Source organism: Lemur catta, chromosome 22 (genome assembly GCF_020740605.2).
Source record: "Lemur catta isolate mLemCat1 chromosome 22, mLemCat1.pri, whole genome shotgun sequence".
Lineage (NCBI taxonomy): Eukaryota > Metazoa > Chordata > Mammalia > Primates > Lemuridae > Lemur > Lemur catta.
In genome coordinates, this window is record NC_059149.1 from 28,272,361 (window position 1) to 28,287,188 (window position 14,828).

The 14,828-nt window shown below is 39.0% G+C and overlaps 2 protein-coding genes across 4 annotated transcripts in view; one reads left to right on the plus strand and one right to left on the minus strand.

The window, feature by feature from the left end:
* Window positions 1-14,828, minus strand: part of MCPH1 (microcephalin 1) — a 174,496-nt gene that overhangs the window by 72,433 nt on the left and 87,235 nt on the right. The gene's annotated exons all lie outside the window — the stretch shown is intronic.
* The window catches only part of ANGPT2 (angiopoietin 2), a 49,432-nt gene that overhangs the window by 21,105 nt on the left and 13,499 nt on the right, over window positions 1-14,828 (plus strand). The window contains exons 2-5 of one of the 2 annotated variants that reach the window (XM_045535646.1): window positions 6,841-6,996; window positions 9,426-9,547; window positions 11,614-11,846; window positions 13,751-13,881. In XM_045535646.1, the coding sequence (XP_045391602.1) occupies window positions 6,841-6,996; window positions 9,426-9,547; window positions 11,614-11,846; window positions 13,751-13,881 (642 nt within the window). The remainder of the gene's footprint in view (window positions 1-6,840; window positions 6,997-9,425; window positions 9,548-11,613; window positions 11,847-13,750; window positions 13,882-14,828) is intronic. The other variant, XM_045535647.1, reaches the window with a different exon arrangement.

A 14,828-nucleotide genomic window follows, 5' to 3' on the forward strand; every position in this document is an offset into this window, starting at 1 on the left:
TAAGAGACACTCCTGTGTACAGTGTGACCCCTTTTGCCATATGAAATGCCCAAGCAAATTTATATGAGATTACTATGCCAGTCTTTTTAAACCTACACATATTTAAAATGGGGTGCCGTTGATGAGAAATTGCCACTTTTTCAGTAGAAAATGACTGAAATGTTTGGAGGGAAAAAACATATTTCCTTCTTAGATTTTGGAGTAATGGTATGAGGAGTACACAAATAGATGTGAGTGTATGTGAAAAACACCCCCCAACTAAATCATGAAAGGAATATGTAGTTAGACTCGCAAATAAGAACAAACTAGACAGGATTTGAGGGGCACAGATGCACTGATAGACTCAAATTATTGTTGGTTGTCTCTGTCACAGGAGGAGAGGGACGGACTAGTGACTTTAGAATGCACCAGCCGAGGCCTGCAGCTTTATGCCCCACCCACATCTCTGAGTTTACAGCAGTCAACAAGTGAACTCTTAGTCTCTTTACAGTAGGGAAAGGAGGAAAGGACTTGGTTATCTAGACACAATATCAGAAAGTCACTCAAATCAACAGACAAAAAGTAAAAAGGGTAGACCAGAACAAATTAGTTATAGGAAGTGCTTGAAAGGCCCTATGTGAGTGGGGTCCATGTGGTTAGGGTGGATGAAGGCAGGTTTGCTTATGAAGAGCAGTCACTGGAACCAGCTGGGGAACCGGGGCCAGGGGCCCGATTCTACAGGGCCTTAAGTGGAATGTGGAAGAAAACGGCCAGCACTGTCAGAAGAGTCAGTGGAAGGCAGGGAGCGTGGATAGGGGCTTTTCTAGGTTCTGTAAATTCAAGGCTGGTATCAACACAAAGAGAAAACAGGGAAAAACTTACTCCCAGCTCACAGGGCATTTGAACACCACCTCTCACCTGTGGGTAACGCACCTACCCCAGGCTCCTGCGAGTGGGTTGTGAGGACAAAGTTTTGCCCAAGACACACATCTCCTGGTCCTTTCCCCTTTAATCTCAGCCTCTGTCACGAAATACGGAACTGCTTAGGCAGCAAATATTCAGATTAAAAGAAAAAAAAAAACCCAAACTCTATAAGGAGGGGGAGGAAAGCCCGGTTTTGCCACTTTTCTGTCCGGAGACCTCAAACGATATTTTAGAGTTTCCTCATGACGGGGAACCAAGAACATTAGGTCAAAAGCCTTCCAAACAGAATATTCCTGGATTTAATAATCTTGCATTCAAGTTTTCAAACTAATTACAAGAGCAAATGTTTTGCCTGTTGTTACTAGGGTGTATATGTAGAATGGTTACAGAATTTCAGTATCCCAAGCAAACAGGAAATCTTACTTATAGTATCAGGAGATTTAAAAAGAAATGAAAGAAATACAAAAAGTTTTCAGTATCAAAAAGAAACCCAAAATGAGTCAGTGTCTTTGAGGAGAGCGCAGTGGGGGAGGGGTGATCCCGGGAAGGGGAGAGGACTCCAGGAGGAGAGGCAAGGGCGGGGTATGAGGCCGCCCAGGCAGCAGGCGCAGCTGGGGGCAGCGCACCCAGGAATGGGGCCAGAGATCCTGGGGCACTGGTCAGAAATGGTGCCTGTTGCCAAGTGAAGGAATCTGGACACTGTCCTCACGCAAAGGTGCAGGGACACAGGAGAGATGCCGAGTGATCACATTTGAACTTGGCTTCCTGACTCCGAAGGTGGGAGAGCGGAAGGGGAGCAGGGGGCTGCGTGACCCTCCAGAAGAGAGAGGGTGGTGGAGGCTGAGTGGGAAGAAGGGAATAACTGAGGTAGAGAAAACATCCTGCGTGTGTGGGAGAGAGACAGTTGTGATATCTTGTTTCTAGACTGAAATGCCATAAAGCAAAATGTTTCCAAGGGAAACCTCAAATTATTGGTTAATTTATTAGGAAAATTAGGTCACTCAGATCGGCAACAACTAATTAATGAAAAGGGATGAAGACATCGAACTTTATTTATTAATAATAAATAGAAATGATCTCTCAACCCGCATCTACAGTTGGTGAGAGATCAACATCAGAATCGGCAAGTTGGGAATAGTTTTCTTGTACTACCTACGTCTTCCTTTACGGAGCCAGTTTCAAGAGTCCTTTTCTTTTGGTGTAAGAAACAATGATGAAAATCTTGGTGAGAAGGAAGATGACCAGAGAAACATTTTAAGGTGGACTCAATCTGCCATAGTTGCCTCACAAATGGACTTTTTTTTTCCTGTCAAATTTGATCATTCAAAATGCTGGGAGAGTAATAAAAGACGTCAGAACACATTCCGTGTTAAAAATATATAAATGTCACGTTAAAATATTTTATTCTGGTTGCTTGAGCTTCCATGTGTTGCCAAGTCTTAAAGACTGAGTTTGGGGTGCAACTATTTTTAGCAAATCAAATAACACTGAGGAACCACCGTGTGACTGTGATGATAGCAATGGCCCTAAAATGTTGAATTAGGATAATTCGTCTGAGTGCTGAGAAAAGCGGAACAGCTCACGGCTCCACACTTTGCAGAGCGCTTGAGCCATTAAGAAGCAGACACGATGGACGCAGGCTGTCCTTTCACATGTGCGCAGGGGACCCTTTCCGAGGCCCTTGGGCCCACAAATCCCCATCATGGCGTAAACTTCCTCAGACAAGAAGGTGATGTCAAAAGTTCTTGCACACGTGAATCAGTTTCACATGCCACACATGTGAAGTTGGAAAGAACCATGTCCCCTCCCGAGGGAGTTTCAAGTGTCTTCGAACTGCTTTGATGAGAGCAGCAAAGTACAGACGACAAGGATGGGAAACATTTGCCGGAAGGGAGCAGAGTGTGATGCTGCCCGTGGACGACAGCTTATTTACCTCATTTTTTTTTTTCTTGTACCAAGACTTCCTTATGCTGGAATGGAATGTCAACGGGCAGATTTCTATATTTCTGGGTCTCAGTCACAGACAGTAAAAATAAGAGGGATGCTAAACAGAAAGACATTCCAGGGCAATAAACTAGAAAAGACCTAATCCATCAAGGTCAGGAGACGGGGAAATTTCAGGCTTCCTTTATCTGTGAGGATCAGCCTGATGGGCTTCTCTCCTAGGTCTGGTCTCATGCTCCTGGCTATGTGGCAACTTAGGGAAGGGCTGTGTTAAATGGGAGATCGCGACTCAGAAATGTTTATTTTTACACTATGTGTAAAATGAACGTCCATAGTCTTCCTGACTCTAAAGGTTACTACTATTCCTTGGAGGAAAAACCATGTTAATTTGTCAGGATGTTCCCGGAAGATGAAATCGGCATTGGTTGTCTTTGATCCTAGGCTTTTCTGTTGGTAACAATGGGCTGTTACCTGAGTGGTGGTAAGTGGTCTGTTTTGTAAGGCCCTGTGGGACTTGGAATTGGCACACTCAGGCCAATGCTGAGATGTATCACTTTTGGCTGTTACAAGGCAGGAAAAGTGTGAGGTGGCCTCTGGGCTGAACTAATATTTTGTTTAGGGTGTCCCAGTCTTCGGCAGTGCCTCTGCCCACGCTGATGCCAGGCGCCTGGAGTCCAAGCAAGAGAGTCACACATCACCTAAAGCATTACAAGTAACTGAGGAACATTAACTATCATTGTGGTCATTACTGTGGCTATTGTTTCTAGGGCTAAATACATAGTATTCTTCCTTGTTTTTAAAGATTACCCAACTGTCATGCCACTCATTTATCTTAAAACCTTAATTTAATTTCAATACTTCAAGCGTAAGAACATACATCTTTTTAAATCAACACAAAATATCCACTACTTGATATTTCTCTTTCTGTTCCATCTTTCCCCCAGATAATTCAGTTAGTTAGCAGTTGGGTGAATATCACACAGAATTTCCCTTTATTTAAATAACATGTGTAGACACTACACACATATATACTATATACATAATATCCGTATACAAATACACACTTCACATATATACATATATCTGTAATTTGCTTTCATGTAAGACTAATACGGACACACACTCTGTCTCACCCACCCATGTCATCTTGAAAAACTGAAAAGTGGTGATTTAAATAGTATTTTGCATTCTATTGTTTTCAAGCTTAAAGATATGAGAATAGAGTTAGGAAATGATATTTTTAGAAATTAGGCCTGTATGTCTTTTAAAGTTCTTAAGTTTAATTTTAAGTTGAAACTTGACTTATATTTTCAAATTATAAACAATCCTCTCCTGTCTCTTGATGGATGGAACCACATTTGACCCAGGAGCTCTAGACACAGGGGGAGGGGATCTTAGGGGAGCCATTTTCCCTCTCGAGTTATGTGATATAGAGTGACAAAAGACAGGATAATTTCTATTCTGCTCTTAAGTACTGAAATCAGTAAGGAGATTAAGACTTTTTATTTATACCACTTTGTAAATTATTATTTCTGAGTATGGATTTAAGCTAAACTCCAGCTTCAGTATAACTTCATAGTTCCAAACTTCCCAAAATAAATCTTTTCAAATATTATCTTTGCTGGGTGTTAAGAGTAACAAAGACAACCTCTCTGGATGACGTACAGCTTTAACTGTCAACCTCGAAGATTCCATTACTCCCTTGGCGATGAGGGGAGAGGGGAGAATTGCAAACTGCTGTCTACGAATTCTTTTAAATAGTTTATTGTAATCATAGAGGTTACGATTTTTAAAAGGGCGGGTGAGGAAGAAGAATGAATTAAGAAAGATCACAGACACTAAAAAGCCTGAGCTTGCCCTGATGAAGGGATAACAAGGGTTTTGGGGACTTCAGATTTTATGAAGCCCTACTAGAGAGGGCCCTTGAGCTGCCAAGTAATAGCACTTGATTGTTTTTTATGGTGGTCTACTCTATGTTGATCTATATGGAAAAATAAAGGCTTCAACTACATGATTTTAGGAGTGTTCAGAGCTCTAGCACACACATCTCTTTGTATCTGTTGCGGAGTGATTCCAAGATCCCCGAGGACACAAAAACCCACGAAGGTCAAGTCCCTTATGTAGAATGCGGTAGTATTTGCATATAACCTATGCAGTCTTCCTGTATACTTTAAAGCATCTCTAGATTACTTTTAATACCTGGTATCATATAAATGCTGTGTAAATAGTTGTTACACTGTATTGTTTTAAAACCTGCATTATTTGTTGTATCGTTATATTCTATTTCTAATTTTTTTTGAATATTTTGTTAATTTGGTTGAATCCTCAGATATGGAACCTAGGGACGCAGGTTGTCATGCTTCCCGCTCACTTATCTGCCTAGTAGCTAAGGGAAGACAGTCACCAGAGAGTGACCTCTGGCATCAAGACAAGGCACTAGGAGGGAGTGTGGAACTGATGACACACAAGCAATGGAAACAGCAAACATACACCCCAGCCTAACCCCCAAACCATAAAATACCAATCGTAAGACACATTCTGTCAAGTGCATCAGCAAAGAAGCCCTTGAGCTCTGAGAAACTCCACCCCTCCCATTCCATTTTCCCCGCACTTAAAGACAGTACAGAATTATTTAGCAGTTAACATTTTGGGAGCAATCATGTCTGATGACTGACTCTATGGATGGTTTTTCTGCAGAGAATTTCAAGTTTTAAAGAAAGGCACCAGATACAGTTTTATAATCAACTTTCAACTTAATAAAAATTTTGTTACACTATGTAGGAAAGGAATAAAAATATAGTTTCTGTCCTCATGAGCTTATACTTTGGACCAATGAATGGAATAGTGGTTACCATTAGATTACTATTTAAAAACAAAGGAAGAAAGAAAATTAAATGTTAGGCACCTGGAGTTATGCACACACAATGACTTTAAAGGCATAGCTTAATTCGTCCATAAAACACTTCTCTGACCAATCAGAAACCCTACTTTATATATGAGGAAACTGGAGTCCCAAAGGTTAAGCAACTTTAGACCTAGAGCCTAAGGCTGTAGGGGGCTGGCTTCCCTGACTCCAAGCCCACGTGTGGTTCCCGTGTACCAGGCTGACCTGCATTTATACTCAATTCTGTAATTTTACCATCATAGATATCTACACCTATGGCAGTGGAATTAGCTACTTCATTTTCTTGTGTTTAAGCTAATGCTAAAATTAGTTGGCATGTCCATCTTCCCTAGTAACTGAGGGGGAGAAGAACCAATCTGATGGCATGTTTAAGTGGTAAATGGATCAGTGTGGGATTAAAGTTTGCCTGACATATGAAATGATGAAATTGTGAAAAATACATGCAGGTTAGGAAAAGTTCAATGTTGAGGTCTATTGAACTCAATAAGAAGGATGTGGGGGAGGGCATCATGGAGTGCGGGGCTGAGTGGTGGTTCTGTAGGTTGTCGTTAAAATCAAAAGATGCTCCTTTCCTCATACTCCATCTTAGAGCATCGTCTGAAGTCTGTACTGCGAGAAACTGAGAGCCTAGAAGAATGTGGTAGAAATAGTGATGCTTCTCAGTACGAAATTTCCATTTCTTGCATGACGCAGACAGAGGTGCAGCTTGGCAGAACAGACCCAACAACACGGCAGCACACGCGTGTGCCGTCTGCTGCACTTCACCACCCTCTGCCCCGCTCCGAGCTGTGGCCTGGCCACCCCCTGGCCTGCCACGACCTGGCCTTCTGGAGGACACAGCGACAACAAACAGTTTGTCTCACTCTTGCATGTGATGTAAATAAGTTGCTAGATTTTGAGTAAAAATAAAATCACACTGTATTTTATCACACTGCTAGTGATAAAAAACCCATTAAGATTTCAAAATGATGGCAAGGTACAGGTCTTTAAATAGACATTTTTTTAAGGATAGAGAAAGGTCACAAATGTTTGGGAAGGTTTCTGAGCAATTGACTAATGGCTGCCTTCTGACACTTGCTCCTCCCTAGCTTGAGAACTACATCCAGGACAGCATGAAAAAGGAAATGGTGGAGATGCAGCAGAACGCGGTCCAGAACCAGACAGCTGTGATGATAGAAATAGGAACGAACCTGCTGAATCAAACCGCGGAGCAGACACGGAAACTAACTGACGTGGAAGCCCAAGTAAGTAACGAAACGTAAAATGCAAAACACACAATGGTCCTGTCGGCTGAAACATTAGCACTCACTCGTGCCATGAGATTACTCCATGAAATAATGGAAAACAAAACAACACAAAAAAGCACAGCTACAGGAGAAAAAGGATGAATTTATAAGAAATTATGGCTAGTTATGAATTTAAAATCAGTAAATATGTTTTTATTTTTAAGACTGAAGTTAAACTACAATTATTCTACTAAGGACATCCAAGTAATTTTCATGCTATGCACACCTACTACAAGGTAAATGCTACTCTGCCTCAGTGGTATTTTCTGGACTCTAGATAGCACTTTTCATTGCTAAGCCCTGAACTCTTTGTGCATTTGAGAAATGAAAAGCACTGAGGCAGAGAGCTAGAAACTGTGTCCTTGAATCTAACGCATGAGCTAAAACAAAAGCTCAATCTCAAAGAACTGTTAAAACGGTTTGTGGGATGAGTTAATGAGAAGGAAACAAATGGAACAGCGGAAGGCAGCGTGCTGCAACACAGACGATGCGTGACCGCAAGCAAAAGCCCTGAGTTCCATCTCGGTTCCAGTTCCGCCATGAACCAGATGGATAAACAGGAGCAAGGCATTTACCTTTTCTGGGCCTTAGTGGTTTGAACTACAAAATAAAGAGCTGAGCCAGACAACCAATTGCTAAGTTCTCTTTCAGCTTTAAGCTTCTAGCAGAACAGTTTAGGAAAAATATAAATGAATATTTTACACAATGGATCATAAGGTACTAAAAATTTAATCCCAGGAGGTAAAAGCAGTTACTGATTGTGTGAAAAAGGTTGAAATTCAAATATGAAAATATCTAATTAGAATCAAGGTTCTTCTAGTCTTCCAGAATGACAGGCTATCAAACTGGGCCATGGCAGATGGTTGGAGGTCTGAGATCACAAAGAGACAGTGACCTGACCTGGATAACATAACAGTTGCCCACGGACGGAGGCCCTGAGGCCTGTCTAGCTGTTTGACACTCTTCGGAAAAGTGACGTTAAAAAATGCTATGATTACTCCTGGGTTACCTGCCCACCATCCTTCCCTGCCTCTCCCACAAATTGTACTCATTTAATAATCCTTATGAATTAAACAGGAGACTCAATTTTCTAGTTCGTTTTAGAAATAACCAACATAGAATGTTTGAGCTGGGCGTGGTGGCACGTACATGTCATCCCAGCTACTTGGGAGGCTGAGGCAGGAGGATTGCTGGAGTTTGAGGTTGCAGTGAGCTATGACAATGCTACTATGCTCTAGCCTAGACAACAGAGTGAGACCCTGTCTCAAAAAACAAAATGAACAACACAATAACAACATAGTATGTTGGGACCCAAAGAAGATGTAGGCCAAATCAAATCTATATTCCAGATATTAATATTAAAACTTAAATGCTTATGTTGGCCAAGGACTTTATTCATTTACAGAAGAGTTTTCATGATATGAACTAAACTAGTTTTGACTGAGGACAAGACCATCCCTGCAACCTACATTGTGGGGCCAGACCAAGGCTTTTGCAAATGACATAAAGATACCCAGCAAACAATGCTTCCTCCAAGGTCCCTGGTTCCTTGGCAACAATTCTGACTTGCATTTACATGTGATATCACATCCTGAATAACCATGACACAGAGGATGTGAGTAATCGATTCTTCCTGCTAAAGGGCAGCCAAACACTAAAGAATTGTCTTTAAAGTTGCTCGGATACAATGGGAAAGGCGGTGTTTCACGTTATACAGTATGTCAGAAAGGCCCACAAAGCAGAACTGAGTTTCCACTTTATATTGACATTTTATTGTTTCCTGATTGGTGGAAATGATTTTTAAAATAGGAAAAAGAAAAATGGCAAAGAAAAAATAAAAGGCTACAACAAGTGGATACAGACTAGAAAATGCCAGGCCAAAAATCAGCTATATTTTTATATAATGGAAGCATTATATAAAATGTGACTTCTAATCCCTTTGTCTACTGAACAACAAATACATATGAGAAACAACATTTTGTTTTGAGATGAGAGAAAATATTTTTTCATTTATCAACAACTTTTGATCTGTGAAATATGACTGTTTTATATTCCTACTTGTCTCACTGCGTGAAAAGAAATGAAAAAATATGGCAGAACTAGAAAAATAACATTCTATTATTTGACATAAACACCATTGTCCAGAACTATTAACCACTTTCCAAAATAAAGACATGATGGGGAAAAAAATGTTTAAAATACTCGGATGTAATCCAAGACATTCAAGCCTTTTCTGAAAATGAAAAATATGCCAAAATAAGATATTTGAGTTAATAAATAATGTTTTAGTTATATTCCCCTATAGTGTGGGTACTTTAATTGAAAGGAAACCTATAAAATTAAACTAATTAAAATGATCAATAGGAATTTCATTTTGTTATATTTAGGTATTAAATCAGACAACGAGACTTGAACTTCAGCTTCTAGAACACTCCCTTTCTACAAACAAATTGGAAAAACAGATTTTGGATCAGACCAGTGAAATAAACAAATTGCAAGATAAAAACAGGTAAAATAGTACAAAAATATTTGTAATTCAGACCTGTATACTTTCTGATATGAAAGCTTGTCTCCAATGATGAATTCTCAAAATGATGGATTTCTTCATGTCCAATAAGGATCAGAAACCTTAGGAGGGAAGGGCAGGGGGAGGGTGCAGGGAAAATTCCTGAACTGACAAGGACTTTCTAATATGGTTCTTTATTTTGTTTATCATTCTCTGGCTCCTTAAGGATTCTCTTGCAGAAGCCTCCAAACTCTGCCTCAAGATTAGGCACGTTAATCTACAAAAAAATAATGCTAGGAGGGTTGTGGAGAAAAAGTAACATGAGCCTAGGCATTTTAATACCAGCTTGACCAAGTTTCTTTGCCTTTGGGGACTTAGTGTATTCCAAAGCAAAATGATCTACAACAGGGGAAGCTACACTAATGTGTAAGTCAATGCATGTTTCATGATGCAATACTTCCTCTTAAAACATGTGATCAGGTAAAAACAAAAGTTAACATTCCATATGATTGCATTAATATTTAAGTAAAATATAGAAACCCCCCCAAGATAAATAGAAAAAAATTTTTAGGTGATAAATGAGGTTTGTTTTCACAAGTTTATTCCAGTTGGGGACATATGAGGATAATTTTATGTACATACCTAGTGTGCTTATTTCCTTATTTTTAATCAAGACATGTATATATGACATGGAGCATGCTCATAACAGTATATCTGTTCTATTTCACAATTTAAATAGTTCTTTATTCTTCTTAACCAAAAATGTTGATAAACTTACTGTATTATAATCATTCTTTACTGTTAATCAAGAACTAAGCTGAAATAATTATTTTCTGTTCTTTGGGTATCAAGTTTAACTCATTATTGGTTTAGAGTTTTGAAAAGCAATTAGAATTTTTAATGCAACTATTTTTCTTTCATATTTAAAATTTCTCTTCTGCAAAGTAGTAAATAAACGTTTGAGAGCAGTAATTGAGATATAACAATCTCACTAATTTCATTTAGTTAAAATGGCGTTATTTAATAATGTTCTCTTCAGTACGTTGCAGTAATTCGGGGTATACGTGGGAGGTGGTGATTACTTTCATTTGGTTTGCCATTATAATAATGTTCTTAAGAGACCTAGGATGTGTCCAGTTTGTGAAAAATACCCTAGTACTGAATACTGTTTCCCCCCCAAGATTTCAAATTTCATATGGCACAATGCTAAAATTATCAATTATATCTTTGTTAATACTTGTTAAATCATATTGCCTTTCACCTAAAAAAGTATGACTCTCATTCCTTAGTTTGGACACATTGCTTAGGAAAAGCAAACTTTTGCTATACTAAGTCAGCTATTCAGTGAGCTACTTTGAAATACTGCCAACAACTTGCACTATTTTTTTGAACTGTCACGTGGAAATTTCTTTGTATGTCAAAGCTTCACAATGTATGGAACAGTGATTCCAACCATACTGTAGCTTGCTGTGCTTTCTGGTCATTCTTGCGTAAAAGATCCTCCACATTGTTTTTCAACTTAAATCCTTCACATTTCCTTCCCCCACCCCCCATTTAACTTACATGGACTGATAATGTAATTTTCCCATAATTCAAATCTAGTTTTAAATAAGATTAAATTTAAACTTCACAACATTTTTTCCATGCTTCATGAGCACTATAGCTTGAAATACTTTCCCTCTTCTTCTAAACTCCTACAGCATCTGATGCTTGTAATACTTGTGTCTTCCACCTATCATGGCTCAGAAGGGGGGTATCTTTTCCAGTGTGTATGTATACGTGTGTGCATACATACACAGATATATACTTCTATGTATGTGTACATATACACACATATCTACATATCTAATCTCAGCAAGTTTGAGAGATTCTTTGGGGCTACGGCAACATCTTATTACTTTATAACTTTTATAACATCTTAACAGAGTGCCTTGGAGAAGTAGAAATTCAAATATAAAAGATTGTATTAGAATTATGAAAATGATTAGATATTTATAAAACACTTGGCTTTGAAGGTAATCAGATAATTAGAATACACTTCTCTAACAAACAATTATTTTTCTTACAAGTTTCCTAGAAAAGAAAGTGCTGGATATGGAAGACAAGCACATAGTTCAGCTACAGTCCATAAAGGAAGAGAAAGATCAGCTGCAGGTGTTAGTATCCAAACAAAATTCCATCATTGAAGAACTAGAAAAACAATTAGTGACTGCCACAGTGAATAATTCAGTTCTTCAAAAGCAGCAACATGACCTGATGGAGACAGTTCATAATTTATTGACTATGATATCAACATCAAACTGTAAGTGAAGTTTACATATCAGTTTTTCTTCGGTTTTAATAACCTTTAGTCAGTGAAACTCCCAAAATTCTAAAACGTTCTCATCTTTCAGAAAAGGTGCTATTTTTCATATATTCCATATGAAAGCTCTACAGGGTCTTGATATAGAACCAGTTAAAAAGAAGGAGGAGAGGGGTGAGGGGAAATATATATTACAGTAATTAATTATTGTGAGGCAAAACACGCCAAACATACTTTTGATTCATGGCAGTAAAGAGCCTCTTTTGAGTTAGTTCCATCATTAGCTGGATGGATGGGGCTGGGCATTTTACCAAACCACAGTAGATCTTAGATTCTTTAGTTTTCAAATGGGAAAAACAATACTGGACCCACGGGATTGTTGTGAAGATTAAGTCAGATAATACTTCCAGTGCTGGCATAAACTGGCACGTAAGAGGTGCTACCTCCCTTCTCCCACCAGGTCCGTACATACATTCTGCCTTCTTTATCATTTTACCTTTCAGCTTCTCTGAGATATTAGAGGGAACAAGGGCTGCCTCTTCGGTCATTAAAGATGTGATATATAATCTCTGTGGCATTTTTTGAGTTTTTTTGCTTAAACAAATTGGGTCTAGTTCATACTATGGTTTATTTCAGAAAGTCCTTTCAACTTGCACTCTCTTGACACCGGCAGCTTTGCACGTGAATCATGGAGGCGTATTCTCCACTTCCATAAGAAATACGTTCCCACATTTTCCCTGGGTCATGCTGATACCCCAGCTTTAATAGAAACACTTAAAAAAGGCTCCTCCTTAAACAAGTAAACAAAGAACAGAAACAGCAGCACAGTCTGACGAGAGGAGGCGGCCGGCCCTGCGGGGCCAGTGCAGCGTGTGTGCTTTCCAACTGGAGTTTCGCTCTCTCGTAATCTAGAAAAATCATACTTTTGTCACATTCACAGAAAAAGGGAGAGGCAATCATCTGACGCTGTTTGGTGGGACCAAGACAGTGCGAGGTGCCACCTTTGATGAAGCAAAGTAGAGAAAACTGTGTAGCCCAGACTCCGGCAGAAAGAAAACGAGCACCTGCAACAGAGCAGGTTCCCTTCCCGTGACCCTCCGTCGGCCTGTGCTGCCCACCCACCGTCCGGCCACAGAGGCCTGTGGAGGGCCCAGGAATAGAATGCATGTAGTTTCGAGAATTTGAACGCACACACACACCACACATACACTGTGTATTTTTTTTTTTTTAAATGTGGCCGAAACGAATGGGAAGTCCAAATGTTGAGAGCAGGATAAAAATGTGAAGAAATTTCATAGCCCTAGAATTTTTAGACTTAGAAGAATTCCAAAGATTCAGATAAATCAACATTATGCTCCTCTTCAATGCAAACTGTTATGGTATAGTTGCTAAAAATCCAAAGAAAACTAAATGTCTCCACCCAATACTCTAAAGAAAATTAAGACTTGGCTTCGGCTATGTGAAAGAAAGCAAAACAAAACAAACAAAAAAAGAAAGAGGAAAAAAAAAAGAGTGGGGGATGCAATGGAACCACTGCAGAGGTGGCACTGGTTGGGTACATTCTTTTTTTATTCTTCTATAATAAGTTTGTCCTATTTCACTCAAGATGGAAGATTTTTAAAAAGTAATAATTTATTATAGCTGACTGTGAAGTACTTGCATTCTGTGTAGTGTAGTTGATGATAAAAAAAAAAGGAAGTTTGGATCATTTGTAACAATCTTTGAGAATTAATAGGAATACAGGCTGAAAGAATAACTGTTTTGGAAGGGCTAAAAAACAGGCATATTCTTGTGCTTATTATAAGAATTCAAATGTAATAAAACTCACCAAATGATTGGGTCTTGAAATAACAAATTTGTATCTTTTCATAAACTCCATTAAAATCCTTACTATTTTTCAAAAGCAGCTAAGAACCCCTTTGCTGCCAAAGAAGAACAAATCATTTTCAGAGACTGTGCTGAAGTTTTCAAATCGGGACTTACCACTAATGGCATCTACACGCTAACGTTTCCTAATTCTACAGAAGAGACAAAGGTAAGATTAGTCTCCCACTGTTAACTCTGGCTCTAAGCAGGTCATTACAGGCAGTGACAAATGACCAAGGAGAGCTCCCACACCGTGATCCTCCCGGCCTCACTCTGTGCAGAGCGACAGTGCCTGAGCAGCCACCTCACGGACAGTGCTGGCCACGGGCTCTAAGTTCAAATGTGGCACATAGATTATTGACATTGCATATTAATTACAGAGAAATCTCTATCTTATCTTCCACAAAAACATATTCTCCTTGCATTTTGCTTGAATAATGCATACTGTCAGTTGTTTTCCTTGAAGAGCCAGACTCATTTCATTTATTTTAAACAAAATATCTTCTAAAAACAGAAGTTTGAATAAACATAGTTTGTCTTTTGATCATTCTTTCAAGCAACAATTTTATTCAATGAACAAAAAAAAGGCTCATTCAGCTCACAACTAAAACAATCACACAGAAGTGATTTCTTTCAGACACCCATGGTACTTTGATATGCAGAAGTGATTTATATATATTTCCCATTTCATCATTAAAATGAGAATAATAAAAAGACATGCATTCTGCAGTAGAGGTTTAATAACAATTTTTACTGCTTGTCAAAGATATCTTTAAATAATATTGGCTTTTTCTTTTTTAAAATTGTATGTGTGAGTAAAGAATACAGTTGACTTGAACAGTTTGGTACTTGCTTCATGCGAGGATGGTAGCAGCTTTACCCATAACATGATGTTGAAGAACAATATCGTCTTCATGTTCCGAAAATAGTTCCAACCTTGTGGACTTGCTGACATGGTCTCAGGGACATGGGGACTCTGTAGTCCACACTGTAAGAACCTCTGGGGCAGGCTGTTCTAACCTCATCTAATGCAGTCTGAAAGACTTAAAACACACCATCAAAGAGAACATGCATTTTCTTCTTAAATACCGGGAGATTACTTGAATGTGCCTGTTC